Here is a 13,632-nt window from a genome sequence, read left to right as displayed (position 1 = left end):
AACAAAATAAACCTACTTCAATTTACTTTCACGATTTGAACAAGAATATCGCCTGTGGTCGTCTACTAAATTCTGGGCAAGAGGCAGTACATTAACTGCAAAGCATTTTCCTTGCTCTTTAGATCTGCTCGTGTTGACCACACACAAGGAAGAGCTCAGACTCCTCCAGAGTTTATCTCATGGTCTGACTTCCAAGCGTTCTGAGAACTCAGGGAAATCAGAAAGGCTTCTCGGAAGTCCACTGCTCTGTGATGCAGCCCTGCTCCTCCCGGGAGCCTCACTGCAGGGGATGCTGGGAGCAGGCCAACCAGGTCCTGACAGACGCTGACGTGACTGCCCCTCTGAGCACTCAGCAAACATTTGATTAACTGACATGGAGGCGGATGATGATTCTGACAGCTACATAGATTCCGAACCCGGGGTTCACAGAGGAGGGACAACTGACTGGGCTCAGAGCAGAGAGACCCCAGTGAACTGCAAATATCGAGAGGAAGGAAGACGCAGGGGGCTTAGGGAAACGAGACTCCGACCCTAGAGGATGCAGCTGTCAAGGTGGGCACGATGTCCGAGCAGGTGTGCTGCAGTCAGCCCCAGAACCCGTCAGCCCTCTGCGGCCAGACCCCACTCACAGCAACACCGTGCCCCAGCCACAGGCAGGCTCACGAGGGACACGGTGAGCTCTCTGCTCTTCCCGCCTGGCTCCTGGCCAGGGCGCCTTTCCTCAGAGCCCACGTCCCTTCCCTCAGACCGGCCGAGGCCCAGGCCCTGGGCAGGCGTCTCCCCCACGGCATCCCCACTCTCCATCCTGCCCCTTGGGGTGCAGGGAGGAGCCAGCCTGGGAGGGAGTATGTCCGGCAATGGGCTAATTGTCAGCAATGGGCTAATTCTGCCCAAGGCCTCTGCCCCATCAATGATGCCATCTTTGGAACTCTACGAAGTGTGACTTCCACAAAGGCCAGTTGGGCATCCACTCCTGCAGAGCTCAAACCAACCCCCCCCCGAGGTGATGGAAACGACCCCACGGGCTGTTATGATGGCCCAAGAGGTGTGCTGTGATAGCTGGCCCCCCCGAAAGCCAGCAGGACGAGGGGAGGCCTGGCGACAGCAGCAAGGGGAGGCAGCGTTGCTGCCCTCCGTGTGGCTCACGTGTGGCTCAGCGCACCCTTACCTATGGCCCACAGGACAGTGTTGAAGGTGCCCACGTCCTCCTTGCCGGAGGTGAGGTCCTCCCAGGTAACCTGGAGCTGGCCATCTGGGAGCCTCCGCACTCTTGAGGGGGTACAGCCTCTCAGGAACCGGGTGCCTTGAGAGGCCATGTATTCCGTGACCAAGGAAGACATTTGCTGCAAAGCACAAGAGAACATGCTGTGAGGCCCAGGTGGCAGTGAGAATGTCCACTCCTGATGATTGTGGGAAGAAAGGACGTGGTCTCCTGCCTGCTGAAAAAGCCCTAGAGGAGCCCAAGAAAGGTCCATCCAGAGGAGAAGGTCCAAGGCCCCTCCTCTGCTGCTACGTGGCCTCAGTCCACCCCCACTTCTGGGTCCCCTTGTTCTCTGTGGAACTGAGGGCTGAGCTGGGACAGCATCTGATGACAGCTCCAAATCCGAGGACCTGGGGCCCTTGGGTCAGGATGCACTTGACCTTTCGGCTCTTCTCTACATGCCGATTAACTAAAGTCTTCACTAAAAGCAATGACAGAGAAACACCCCCTTCCCCTGGGGGCTCTGGCCTGGCCAAACGAGATGGCACTTGACTCCAAACCTGCCACCCCTCCCTCAGCCCCCCCCAACCGCCAAATGCTGTCACCTCCTCTGCCACTGGGGAGTTGGGACAGTAGGGGGGCCCCTCTGCTCCCCACCAAGATATACAAGGTAGCAGGCAGGGTGGGGGGGCTGTGGGTGGCCAGGGCATCTGCTGAGAGGGCTCCCTCCTCCCAGCCTAGAAGGCTCTGCACCCCCTGGCTACAGATGGGGGCTCAGTTCCTGGGGCTGCTAGGGGGGCTAGTACAGGGTAGAGTCCCAGTCGGACACAGCCTTTTCTTTGAAAAAAAAATGAAAGCCACTGTTTAAATCCTCTGGTGCCTGCTCATTTAGAAACATACTCCATGAGGAGTCCTGCCTGTTCAGGATTGTCACACCAGTCACGAGAACACAAGTGTAGGCTGCTGATCCCTCTGGACGCCTGACAAGCCTGGAGTCTCTGTCACAGTCTGTGGGGGAACTACTGGGCCCAACTGAGCCAAGGGGCCAGACCACCAGCCCGAGGCTGGCCACCGGGGCTGCACATCCTTCTGAGGCAGGGCCTGGGCCACCTGGCCTCACCACTGCGCCCCCATGTCCCAGGGCACCCCCTCTCGTCGGTCTCCAACTTCTGCCTGGGCTGGAAGGCCAGTCTTCTGAGTGGTCCTCATGCCTACAGGCCCCTCTGCTTAAGAGGCCTTGTCCTTCTCTGTGTCCTGTAGCAGGGCCTCGTGCAGCTCCCGTCTGCTGCCCGGCACACTCCACCCGTAGCCCGAGGCACATAGACCTTCCCTGGATGCCATGGCCCCACTGCGGACACTTAGTACATGAGTGCGGAGTGAAGTGAAAGAGGGGCGCCTGGGTGGCTCAGTCCGTGAAGCGCCTGCCTTCGGCTCAGGTCATGATCCCAGGAAAGCCCACATCGGGCTCCCTGCTTAGCGGGGGGTCTGCTTCTCCCTCTCCCTCTGCCTGCCATTCTCCCTGCTTGTTTGCTCTTTCTCTCTCTCTCTGACAAATAAATAGAATCTTTAAAAAAAAAAGAAGAAAAGAAAGAAAAGAAGAAAAGAAAGCGTGTGGCCCCGCACAGCACCGACGGCCAGGTATCCGCATCCGCCGGCTGGGGTGGGGCTGGGGGCAGGCCCACTGCTTCCCTCTGCAAGAGCTCACCAGGCCAGAGAGCACTGATGGACGGGGGTCTGTCTTCCTTCTCGGACACATGAGAGGGCATTTTGACATCTTCACGGCAACAGCCCCAGACTTTGGTTTTAACAGGTGACTTTTCCTTGAAGACTTTTTAGTTAAAAAACCCCAGCAAACCACGTGCTCCTGACATGAATGCCTCCGCCGTGAGCAGGGGTGTCTATGCCCCAGACGCGGATCAGGAAAACCTGCACTCTTCAGACCCCACAGGGTGGCCCTCTAAGCTCCTGCCACGCCTGACAGGTAGGCTGCGTGAGGTGCTGGCCCCATACAGTGGACAGGATGTGGAACCGGCGGGGCCCCAGAGGCTGTGGGGATGCTCTGAGCGCTCAGGGTGGACTGCCGGCCAGGAGAGCCACCATAGTGCTCGTCCTGACTCATAAATCACATCTTTTCAGTCTGTGGCGGGTGAGTAGGAAGGCAGCCAGGGGCTGCCCTCTCCTGAGGTGGTCATGCAGGGCCTTACCAGTCTAGCACCTGCTTCCCGACCTGGTGCTGTCCCTGCGGAGCTGGCACCCCACTCAGACACCAGAGGGGCTCAGCAAGGGAGATGGGGAACAGCGAGTTAGCTGACACACGCTTTCTGCTTACTAATGGAGTGACTAGAAGGGCTGACCCAACCCCGTGGTCTGTGAGGCTGGCCTGGCGTGCCCACCAACATCCCTTTGGTCCAGGGAGCATGTCGCCACACGTTCCATGGGCCAGCGCTTCCTTCCACACTCTGGCAGGTGTTTTCTACTTCAGGAACAATCTCCTTACTCAACTCAAGGGCCAGCTTCTAAAGACTGAGACCTCACTGCCAGACCACACCCACACCTGCCTGGGAGAGAGCACAGGGTGGGAGCTGTGGCACACGTGGCCATACCTGGTCAAAGCCCCGGAGGGGGATGCTTCTTATCATGACGGTGGTGTCCAGTCCGAGCCCAGTGAGGAAGCCAGCACACTCCAGGGCCACATCTGCCAGAAGCTAAGAATGCTAACGGATCGTGACATCAGGAGCCAAGGGACGACACCCTCAGTGCCCTGGCCAGCCACCCACTCCCCCACCAATCTCCAGTCAGCCTGGAGGAGGCTCCCAACACCAACCACAGAGACCCCTTTCCACTGCCCACCCCCCCCGACCTCATAAATGCATGTCCAAGGTGAGGTAGGGACTCAGGTAGCCACGGGACATGGGCACCCTCCAGTACCCAGGGCCCAGGTGGCTTCTGCCTCCATGGGGCATTCGTCCAGGCTCTTGGCAGTTTAATGTCAGCCTTTGGGGCCAGGCCCTCCCCCCCCAACCCCCACGGGGTCCGAGTAGCGACAGAAGGAAGAGTCTCCTTGGCGAAAGAAACACAATAGCCGCCTTCGACTCATGTTCCCAGCTAGCAGTCCCAGCTTTCACCTTCCCTCTGCTATCCCCTCTCCTGACCTCAGATCCTCCCATGGCTCCTCTCTTGACCCTCTCCGGTGTTACCGCTCCCTCTGAAGGAACGGGCCTGGATGGGGCTGCTCTCCAGGGAGCACCACCTGCCTCACGGCTGTATCCAGCTGGCCCGACGGGCTCAGCCATCTCAGCGTGTGGCTCAGGAAACACCTCCAGGAAGCCCTAGCCTCAAAGGTCAGCCTCAAATTGTCCCCTGAGTGCAGGTCATCTGCCCTGAGTGGCCCTGTAAGTGCCTGGCTCCAGGCGGCAGACGTCCTCCCTGCCGGAAGGGAGGGCTGTGGGGGAGGGGCTGCAGGAACCGGGCATCCACTCTCAGGACTGTGAGCACAGCCGGCTGTCACCTGCATGCCTGCAAAGGATACAGCTGGCCCCGACCACCAACCTGTTTGAGGAACGGACACAGAAAGAACGGTGAGTCCCACACGTGGCCCACCGTGGCCCACGTGCAGCTGTCCTGACTGGGGCCTCCGCAGGGGGGACGGGGCCCTTCAGCTTTCCGGGGGTGCCCGGTCAGCTGACGTGTCACTGTTGATGAGTCAGCTGAGGCTAACTGTTCAAACAGGTTGTCCCAAGGCACAAAACCCACTTCCCAGAGGCTCTGACTGTGAAATAAATGACAAACACAGTGTCACTGAATCAGAAAATTGCCTGGTGGTGAAGGATGTGAGTGGTCAGTGACAGAACAGCACATGTCCCGTGAAGGGTCCTGGGAGTGCGATCAATGTGGAGTCCACGGGCGTGTGAAGAAAAGTCCCATTAGAACAAGGGGAATGGTTTTCCTTCTGTCCTAATGTAAATTCTGCCATGGGGTCCCGCCAGATCTTCGGCAGCCAAGATGGAAGCAGACTTGCTTTGCAGCACAGGGAGAGCACGGGACAACAGGGAGGCTTCTGGGAAAGCAGCGGCTGGGGCCAGAACATCCTCGAACCGTGGAAGGCCCGCGTGTGCCTGTCCAGCCCCACCACACGGGCCGGGGCCAGGAGAGCCAGCTCCCCGCAGCAAGTATGAGGGCACCTGGGGGCAGAGGGAGACACAGGACACTGGGACCCAGCTCCACTCTGCACGCATGAACACACACACAACCACACATACACACACATGTGCAGAACCTAACACGGAACGAAAATTCCCGCCCGGGTGGCAACATGTGGGTGGGCTTGTCAGATCACCCCTTCAGCCTTTGAATAAGAGGAGGTGATGTAAGGATGGATAAGCCCAATGTCAGCACTAATCCCAGCAAGTACTAATGATATAATTCCATTTCAAAAAGCAGTATATCCCGTGGAATACTGCTGCAGGTGCCCTGTGGGAAGCAACTGCACACGGCTTCCTCTCAGGGGCTGGGGACAGAACCGGGCTGGAGTCACGTTCGGGGCGAGTGAACAGAGCTCACCGTGTGAAAAAGTTGAGAGGGACACTGGGCCCCGCAGCTGGTAGGAGCACCGAGAGGCACTCAGGGCCCCACACAGGCCTGGCAATTTCTAAGAGATAGACACGTTGGCGTATATGCGTATCCACGTGTGTACGTGGCCACACATATGTGTAATAGGTAGGTCTCTGTGTAGGGACGTTTTCAGAATGACATAACCTAATGTCTTTTGTACTTGATGTATATGGTGAACGGTACAGGCTTTTCTTTAAGACGTGAAATTCTGAGTTACTTAAAATGCAAGCAGAATTTAACTGCTTTGAACATCCCATGAAGTTGGGTAAAAGTGTCAACGCCAAACACGCAGTGCCCTTTGCTCCCTCTTTCCAGTGGTGGCCACGGTGCAGGCCAACTGCCTCTCAGACAGCCACAGCATGCAGGTACTGGGGGAACCCCGCTGTTGGACAACGGGGCTGTCCCGGCCTGTCTTGGAGCCTTCCTGCCTCTGTGACGTGGACCCTCCAGCAGGAGCCAGCCGGCCGCCGGCCACACCCTACAGGACAGCTCCAGACCCTCATGTCACATTGCTGAGGACACAGGAAGGCAGTCTCCTGATTTTGGCAAAACCGGCTTATTTCTGCAGCCCCCCGGGGTCCTCCCTAACCTCTTGCACTATGTGGATGGGGAGCTGGACAAGGAGGTAGGGCAGGCGGCCAGGCAGCTCCTCCCATGGAGCCACCTCGGTGCTCTGGGCCTCCGGCTCCCACCTCCCAGTCACGGGGGCCCACCCTTCTCAGGCCACCAGCTCTGAGTTGCCGACAGAGGGCACATCTGGGAGAAAGTCGGTGCCAGCTCAACCATTCCGAAGTGGGTGTCCTTGACCACATGTGTAGAGCTGAAATCTCATAAGCAAACAAGCATCCTGCCTTCTTGAAGGTAATTTTGGGTCTTGCCTTTGTGAGCAAGGATTATCAACAATATTGGTTTTCACTCCATCCCTGCCCCCAATTCATCAAATAATCGTTATTCTTTGCAGAACGCAGAATCCAAGAACTCAGAGAACTCCCTTCAAATGAGCTGAAGTAGGAAAATGCCAAAGCAAAACCAGACAGACTCTGGAGTCTCCAGATCATGAGGGGTAGGGAGGGCTGGAAGAGGGGCTCTGGTTTGTTTTTATCGGTACCCTTGAAACTGTAGACAAGTCCCTCTGGCTGCTGAGGGGACCCCTGGCCAGGAAGAGGGCCTGGGAACCATGGGGCCGAGGCCGGCTGCCAAGGTGCAGGGACCAATGCCGGCCCTGGCGAGGCCCAGGAGGATAGGGGTGCTGGCAGCAGCGGAAGTCAGGACCAGCTTGTCGGATCTGGGGGGAGGGCCTGAGTGAGCCTCGGAGGGATGGCAACACTCGCCTTGTCACTATATTAAGAGACCCGGACACAAGGGCATCAGCCCACGCGGGCAGTCGCCACCCTACATCCCGGGAGCCCCTGATGCGGTTGTACGTGTGTTCTGGGCAGCTCCGCTCTCTGTGCCCTCCGGTGTGCAAACATTTCATGCAAAGCTATAACTACCGTGGGATTAGCCTAATCACAGGGCAGGCTTTCTTGTTCAAAATCTGAATGGGGGAGGAAGCAGAAACAAAAGCCTTAATTCAGACCCATGAAGCCCCAGCTTAGAGCCCTCCACCTGCCTCTTGAGTTTGAAGGCCCCTGATCCGCTCCCCTAGGGGAGCACCCACACAAAGTGAGGGCCTCACGGCAGGCACCTGGCTCCTTGGCAGCCCCACCAGTGCAGGAAATGCCAAGCGGGCTGCTGAGCTCAGGTGCCCCAGGGAGGCAGCAGGGAGAGTGGGGGGCCCCAGGGCCTCCTCCCCAGTGGGGGCTGGCTCCAGGCTTGCCTGGGATCTGCCAGCCCCATCCAACCCGGGTCCAACACTGGGCCCACCTCTGCCCAGCCAGAGCCTCTCCATTCTGGCCTCCTAACGATGCCACCCCGAGGAGCTGTCTTCCTCAGCCCCTGGGCCCGGCAGCCATCGGGATACGCCAGAGAGATGGTCAGCGGGGCTTTATAGGCTGGTAGCCAAGTCTCAGGCAGATAGCCAGTCTCCCTTTTGCTGGACACAATGTGTCACACTAAATGAACATGGACATTGAGCAGAAAATGAGAGTATTCACAGCAATGAGTTTTCCTAACCAAATGGCTGTGGTTCTTTGCATGATAAAAATTTATATCCTTCCCGGGGGCACCTGGGTGGCTCAGTTGTTAGGCATCTGCCTTCGGCTCAGGTCGTGATCCCAGGGTCCTGCGATCCAGCCCCACATCGGGCTCCCTGCTCAGCGGTAAGCCTGCTTCTCCCTCTCCCACTCCCCCTGCTCTGTTCCCTCTCTCACTGTCAAATAAATAAATTAAAAAAAAATTTATATCCTTCCCTTCTGCGCTCAGGGAAAGAGAAAAATGATCACAATACCTAGTCAGCTTCCAGACACAAAATAAGGGTCCCCCCCACCAAAAAAAAAGCTCCTTCCAGGACTAACTCTGAGAGGCAGTGTTAAATTATCCCGAGTTACAGAAACACGCGGCCTCACAGAGTCCCGGGCCCAGGGACAGAGGGCCGGGCTGTGCAGCTGTAGCTGAGAGGACACGCCTGGGCTGGCGAGTGGGAACAGTGGTGTGGCAGGCCAACGTGGGGGAAGAGCTGCCCCTAGGTGGCTCCGGTCTCATTCAAGTCCTCTGCTGCCAGAGAAAGGTGGTGGCACGGAGGTCAACCCAAAGCTGCCAGCTCAGAGCCCAGCTGTGCAGAGAGCTGGCCTACAGACCTAGAGTGAACCCCAGGCTGGAATGCTGACCAGCTGGGCCAGGGAGCCGAGGGGGTGTGGGGGTGTGGAGCAGAGTGACCTCGATTCTCCACCATTAGGGCCCCCCGAACAGTTGCAGGGTGTGGGGACCTAAGGATCCTGGCCCCGGGCAGGCTGGAAGGCTGGGCCCAAGTCCCAGCCAGGATGCCCAGGTCCAGAAGGCCTGGAAGAGGAGGTGGCCCTCCAGCTGAGTGAGCCAAGATCACCAGGCTGTGGGATCAAAGGCGGGGCCAGATACCCCAGGGCCTGCCTCCTTAAAGGCACTGTGGGGAGTCGGCCCACCTTTCTCCCTTCCACCCTCCCTCCACCTGCCAGGGAGCTGCTGGGCTGGACATCTGGGACAGGCAGGGCTACACGCCATCTCTAAGTCTCCCCGTGCAGGGCAGTGCACTTACTCTGCACCCCCACTTTCTCCACTGGTGGTCGACAGTTCCTTGAAGTGACCATTATCCCCCTGACCGTTTCTTGCGAAGGGGCTCCTGCTACCTGCCCAGGGGACCCTGTTCTTCACCCAGAATCCTCCTCACTTCTTCAACCTGCCCTGGATTACACAGAAAAAGGAAGAAGCAAGAACAACAGAAATGCCGAACAAGCCAGATACAAAGCTGGCATTCGGGGGGGCCGAGGCTGAGTAGATGCCAATCTCATGGTCCCACCTCAGGCCGAGGGTGTGGCTCCGAGGGTCTGGGCCACCAGGGCTCCCCCCGGCCCTGGCCTGGCATCACAGGGCCCTGCTCACAGATTTGCGAGCTCACGCTGCATATGGTGGAAGTTTCCACACATGATCTGTTACCTCCAGGGTGCCAAGCTGGGCACCCAGCTGTGTTGTGAAGGCTGTTTCATTCTTCCCACCAGCTGGGCTTGGGCTTCATCATGCCCTCTCTGCCATCTGGCTAGCCCTGGGCTCCCCAGACCTGGATTCGAGCAAAGACATGTCTGTGAGGCTGAACACCTCTGTGGCCACCAGGGTCCATGCCTTGAGGGGACAAAGGCATGGAACAACCACAGAAGGCTGAAGGGCTGCAGGCCCCACTGAGGGCTACTGGTCACTGTGCCCCACTCAGATACACCCTGAAAGGTCGGATGCTGCCCGCACCCCATCATGGGGAGGGATGGAGGGAGGAAGAACGCACAAGGGATGCGGAGCCTCTGACGGGTCGTGAGGAGCTGGCCGGTGGGGACCGCACCCGCTGCAGACGGAGGCCAGCTTGCTGGGTGCCCTCCAGCACCGGCTGTGCCTCCCGATGGCACCGAGCAGAGATCTCCCCCCGCCACCCCCCCGCCCCCGGCTGCGGGAGGCACTACAGGGCCGGGGGGCAGCCCTCAGGTCCATATTAATTTCAGCTCCATTTTAAAGGCGAGTTAAAATAAACACAGGGAATATTTATAAGGCAAATAAATCTGGCAGAAACAGCCCCTCCAAGTGTGAGCGGAGGCCTCCCTCTCAGCCCCAGCCCAAGCTGATAAAATACAGAAATGCTACTGTAGACCCTCCGGGCTTATTTTGACTACAGCAGAGGAATGCAGCATGTAAACACTGCCTCCCATATCACACTGTTACAACTTGCATTAACAGCACCGGACAAAAGCCACATTTTCACAGAAGCATCGTACAGGGATATATCTCCAGCTTAATTTTTAAAAAAAACCATTTCCTCACATAAATCATGCTCAGAACGAGAAACGGGTGACTGATACATTGCAAACACTTTTTTTTCTTAAACAATAACATACCTAGATTCCTTCTAAACGAAAGAGCCTTTTTTTTAAAAAAAAAAATCTTCTAAATGTTTTTTTTCTGAAGAAAATAAACACAGCACTTTCTTTCCTGACCGAAAGATCTGGGGTGGTGTCTTCCCGGCCGAGCAGGCCGCTGCCCCGACACACGGTCGCGGAGGAGGGGCCCAGGCCCTGGGCCACCGCGCTGAGCACCGGCGGCACCCAGCACGCCTGGGCCTCCCACCCTCCCCAGCCTCCACACACACCCAGCCTCCCGTGAGCAGTGGCCCGAGAGACAATCGCTAGAAACCGACCCCTTCCCGGACACCGAGACGCTGCTTTTAACGTGTAATGGGAAAACAGCAAACAAAGGAAACCGACAGAATACATAGGAACGAATTTGACAAAAGACCGGGATTCCGAAAATGCTGGCCTTCGGTTAGAGGCCGAGATGACCGAGGCTCACAGGGCCTCACACAGGGCACAAGCTCTGGCAGCAAGGTGGCCTCCGAGGCAGCTGCATATTCGAGGCTGTCTGAACCACGGGTCCAGAGGACCACTACAGAGAGGCCGGCAAAGTGGGTCTACGTTCCACCCAGAGGGATTGGTGCAAAAGAAAACTAAGATCTGAAGCCAGTGCCAGGCACTTGGGCCAGTGATACGAGAAAGTCGGAGTCAGAAGCCAGAGCAGGACTGGACTCCACTCGGGGACTGAGCTTTCAGACTGGCTCGCGGGGCTGCTGGTCAGCGACACAGGAACCCTGGCAGCCCGGCCCCCTCGATGCCATGCTGCACCACATGCCACATCATGCCACGCCACGACATGCCATGCCATACCACACCATGCCCCGCCACACCATACCACGCCACACCATACCACACCATGCCACACCACGCCACACCACCATGCCAAACCACACTACGCCACACCACATGTCATGCCACACCATACCACACCACGCCACACCATGCCACACCACGCCACACCACCATGCCAAACCACACTACGCCACACCACATGTCATGCCACACCATACCACACCACGCCACACCATGCCACACACACGCCACCATGCCAAACCATACTACACCACACCACGTCATGCCACAGCATACCACACCACGCCACACCATGCCACACCACACCACCATGCCAAACCACACTACGCCACACCACATGTCATGCCACACCATACCACACCACGCCACACCATGCCACACACACGCCACCATGCCAAACCATACTACACCACACCACGTCATGCCACAGCATACCACACCACGCCACACCATGCCACACCACACCACCATGCCAAACCACATTATGCCACACCACATGTCATGCCACATCATGCCACACCACGCCACCATGCCAAACCACACTACACCACACATGTCATGCCACACGCCACATCATGCCACACCATATCACACACCACGCCACCATGCCAAACCACACTACGCCACACGTCATGCCACATCATGCCACACCATGCCACACCACACCACACCATGCCAAATCACACTACGCCATATCACGTCATGACACACCATACCACACCATGCCACACCATGCCACACCACGCCACCATGCCATACCACACCACACCATAGCACAGTACACCATACCACATGTCATGCCACACACCATACCACACCACACCACCATGCCAAACCACACTACGCCATACCACGTCATGACACACCATACCACACCATGACACACCATACCATACCACGCCACCATGCCATACCACACCACGCCATACCACACTACACCATACCACACGTCATGCCACACCATACCACACCATGCCACACCACACCAAAGATGAACCGCAAACACCCCGAGGACGCAAAGGAAAATCTGACTTGTGGAAGCCCTAAAGGAAAATACGGAGGCTCGTTTTCAAAAACAATCTTAGGGGTGGAGCAGGCCTTCCTGAACATGCAATAAATCTAAAAGCCATTAAGTGTAAAAAGAGATCTAAGGTAGGTTAAAAAAAATAAGAAAAAAACCATTTGTACATCACGCAAGTGAAATGACATGACAAGCCAAGAAAATGTGCAATAGAAATAGCCTGGGATCACAGCCCTAGAACGCAAACCAGCTGGAAGATAAGGAACAGATAAGAAAAAAGAAAAACCAGATAGAAAGTGGGCCATGGACCAAGCTGACAGCACACACACACACACACTCACTCTCACACACACTCACACATTCACAGACACACTCAGTTCTAAACGGCTAGTAAACACACGAAACGATGACTAGTAATAGCAAGTGCAAATAGAATCAGGTCACGTTTAACCCATTAGCTAGCTAAAGATAAAAGAATAGATAACCCAGATATTTCAGCATAAAGGAAAAAAGTGATCGATGTCACAGCGTGAAAATTACGAACTTCTGTATGAGATAATATCACCGAGTAAAAGGAGAAACCACAGCCTGGAGAGCCAGAGGAACGCGACAGAGGGATCCAAGCCTGTGTGAGCTTGACCACGGTCACTGGAGGGACCACACACGCCTTGGGCAGAAACAACCGGCGTTCACCCCCCGCGGGAGCAGGAGGAGAGGCTCCTTCCTGTTTTACGGCTCATGAGAAAGCCGATGGCCCGGCCCAGTTGGGGGGGAGGGGCAGGCAGGGGTGCACCGGGAACACAGGGCAGCCCACCAGGAGGGAGCACCTGCTAGCAGGACGTGTAAAGCCCTGTACCTGCGTTCTCGGCTTGTAGGAAACCCCCCTGACAGGTATGTAGAACACACGAGAAGCATTATGACAGCAGGTAAGATGCACACCAAAGGTTTTCGCTGCAGCATTTCATAACGCCGACAAAAGGAGCCTAGTGAGATGCTCGGGAGTAGTGGAAAGATCAACTACACCACATCCATTCAAGGGAATCAAGCCCCGACCACGACCAGAGATGCCTCAGGAAGTGGGAAGCAGTGATAAGGAGAGCACATGGGTGCCCGTTCACACACACGCCCACCCACCCTGGCACACACTTTCCACCTCTATTTTCTCAAACGCAAGTCCCAAGGCAGCTGAGAGCCCACTGACGACCAAGCCTCTGCTGCCCTCTGGTGGCCTTTCCAGTCCCTGCGACCATGGAGTCCCCCAAATGCCACTCACAGGGCCTGTCTGGACCTGGAACCCCCCACCAGCCTGCTCTGTGGGTACAAGCAATACATTTGGTGCATGAACACCTGCTCAAGGAGTGTAAAACTGCTCACACACGGCACGTCTCATTTCCTGGGCTACAGTTTCTGAGAACTTCGGAGCCTTTGCTGCATTTCAGAGAAGCCCAAGGTTCAAACCAGAG

At 56.8% G+C, this 13,632-nt stretch overlaps 1 protein-coding gene across 3 annotated transcripts in view; it reads right to left on the bottom strand.

Moving 5' to 3' along the window:
• Positions 1-13,632, bottom strand: part of TXNRD2 (thioredoxin reductase 2) — a 50,911-nt gene that overhangs the window by 17,708 nt on the left and 19,571 nt on the right. For all 3 annotated transcript variants that reach the window (XM_036104214.2, XM_036104216.2, XM_036104215.2), the window contains 3 exons: positions 4,731-4,750; positions 3,805-3,896; positions 1,169-1,343 (listed from right to left, as the gene is read on the bottom strand). In XM_036104214.2, coding sequence (XP_035960107.2) covers positions 1,169-1,343; positions 3,805-3,896; positions 4,731-4,750 — 287 coding nt within the window. The remainder of the gene's footprint in view (positions 1-1,168; positions 1,344-3,804; positions 3,897-4,730; positions 4,751-13,632) is intronic.

The sequence above is a fragment of the Halichoerus grypus genome, chromosome 13 (genome assembly GCF_964656455.1).
Source record: "Halichoerus grypus chromosome 13, mHalGry1.hap1.1, whole genome shotgun sequence".
NCBI classification, from domain to species: domain Eukaryota; kingdom Metazoa; phylum Chordata; class Mammalia; order Carnivora; family Phocidae; genus Halichoerus; species Halichoerus grypus.
Note: the sequence above shows the minus strand (reverse complement) of the source record. Positions and strands in the feature narration are given on the sequence as shown.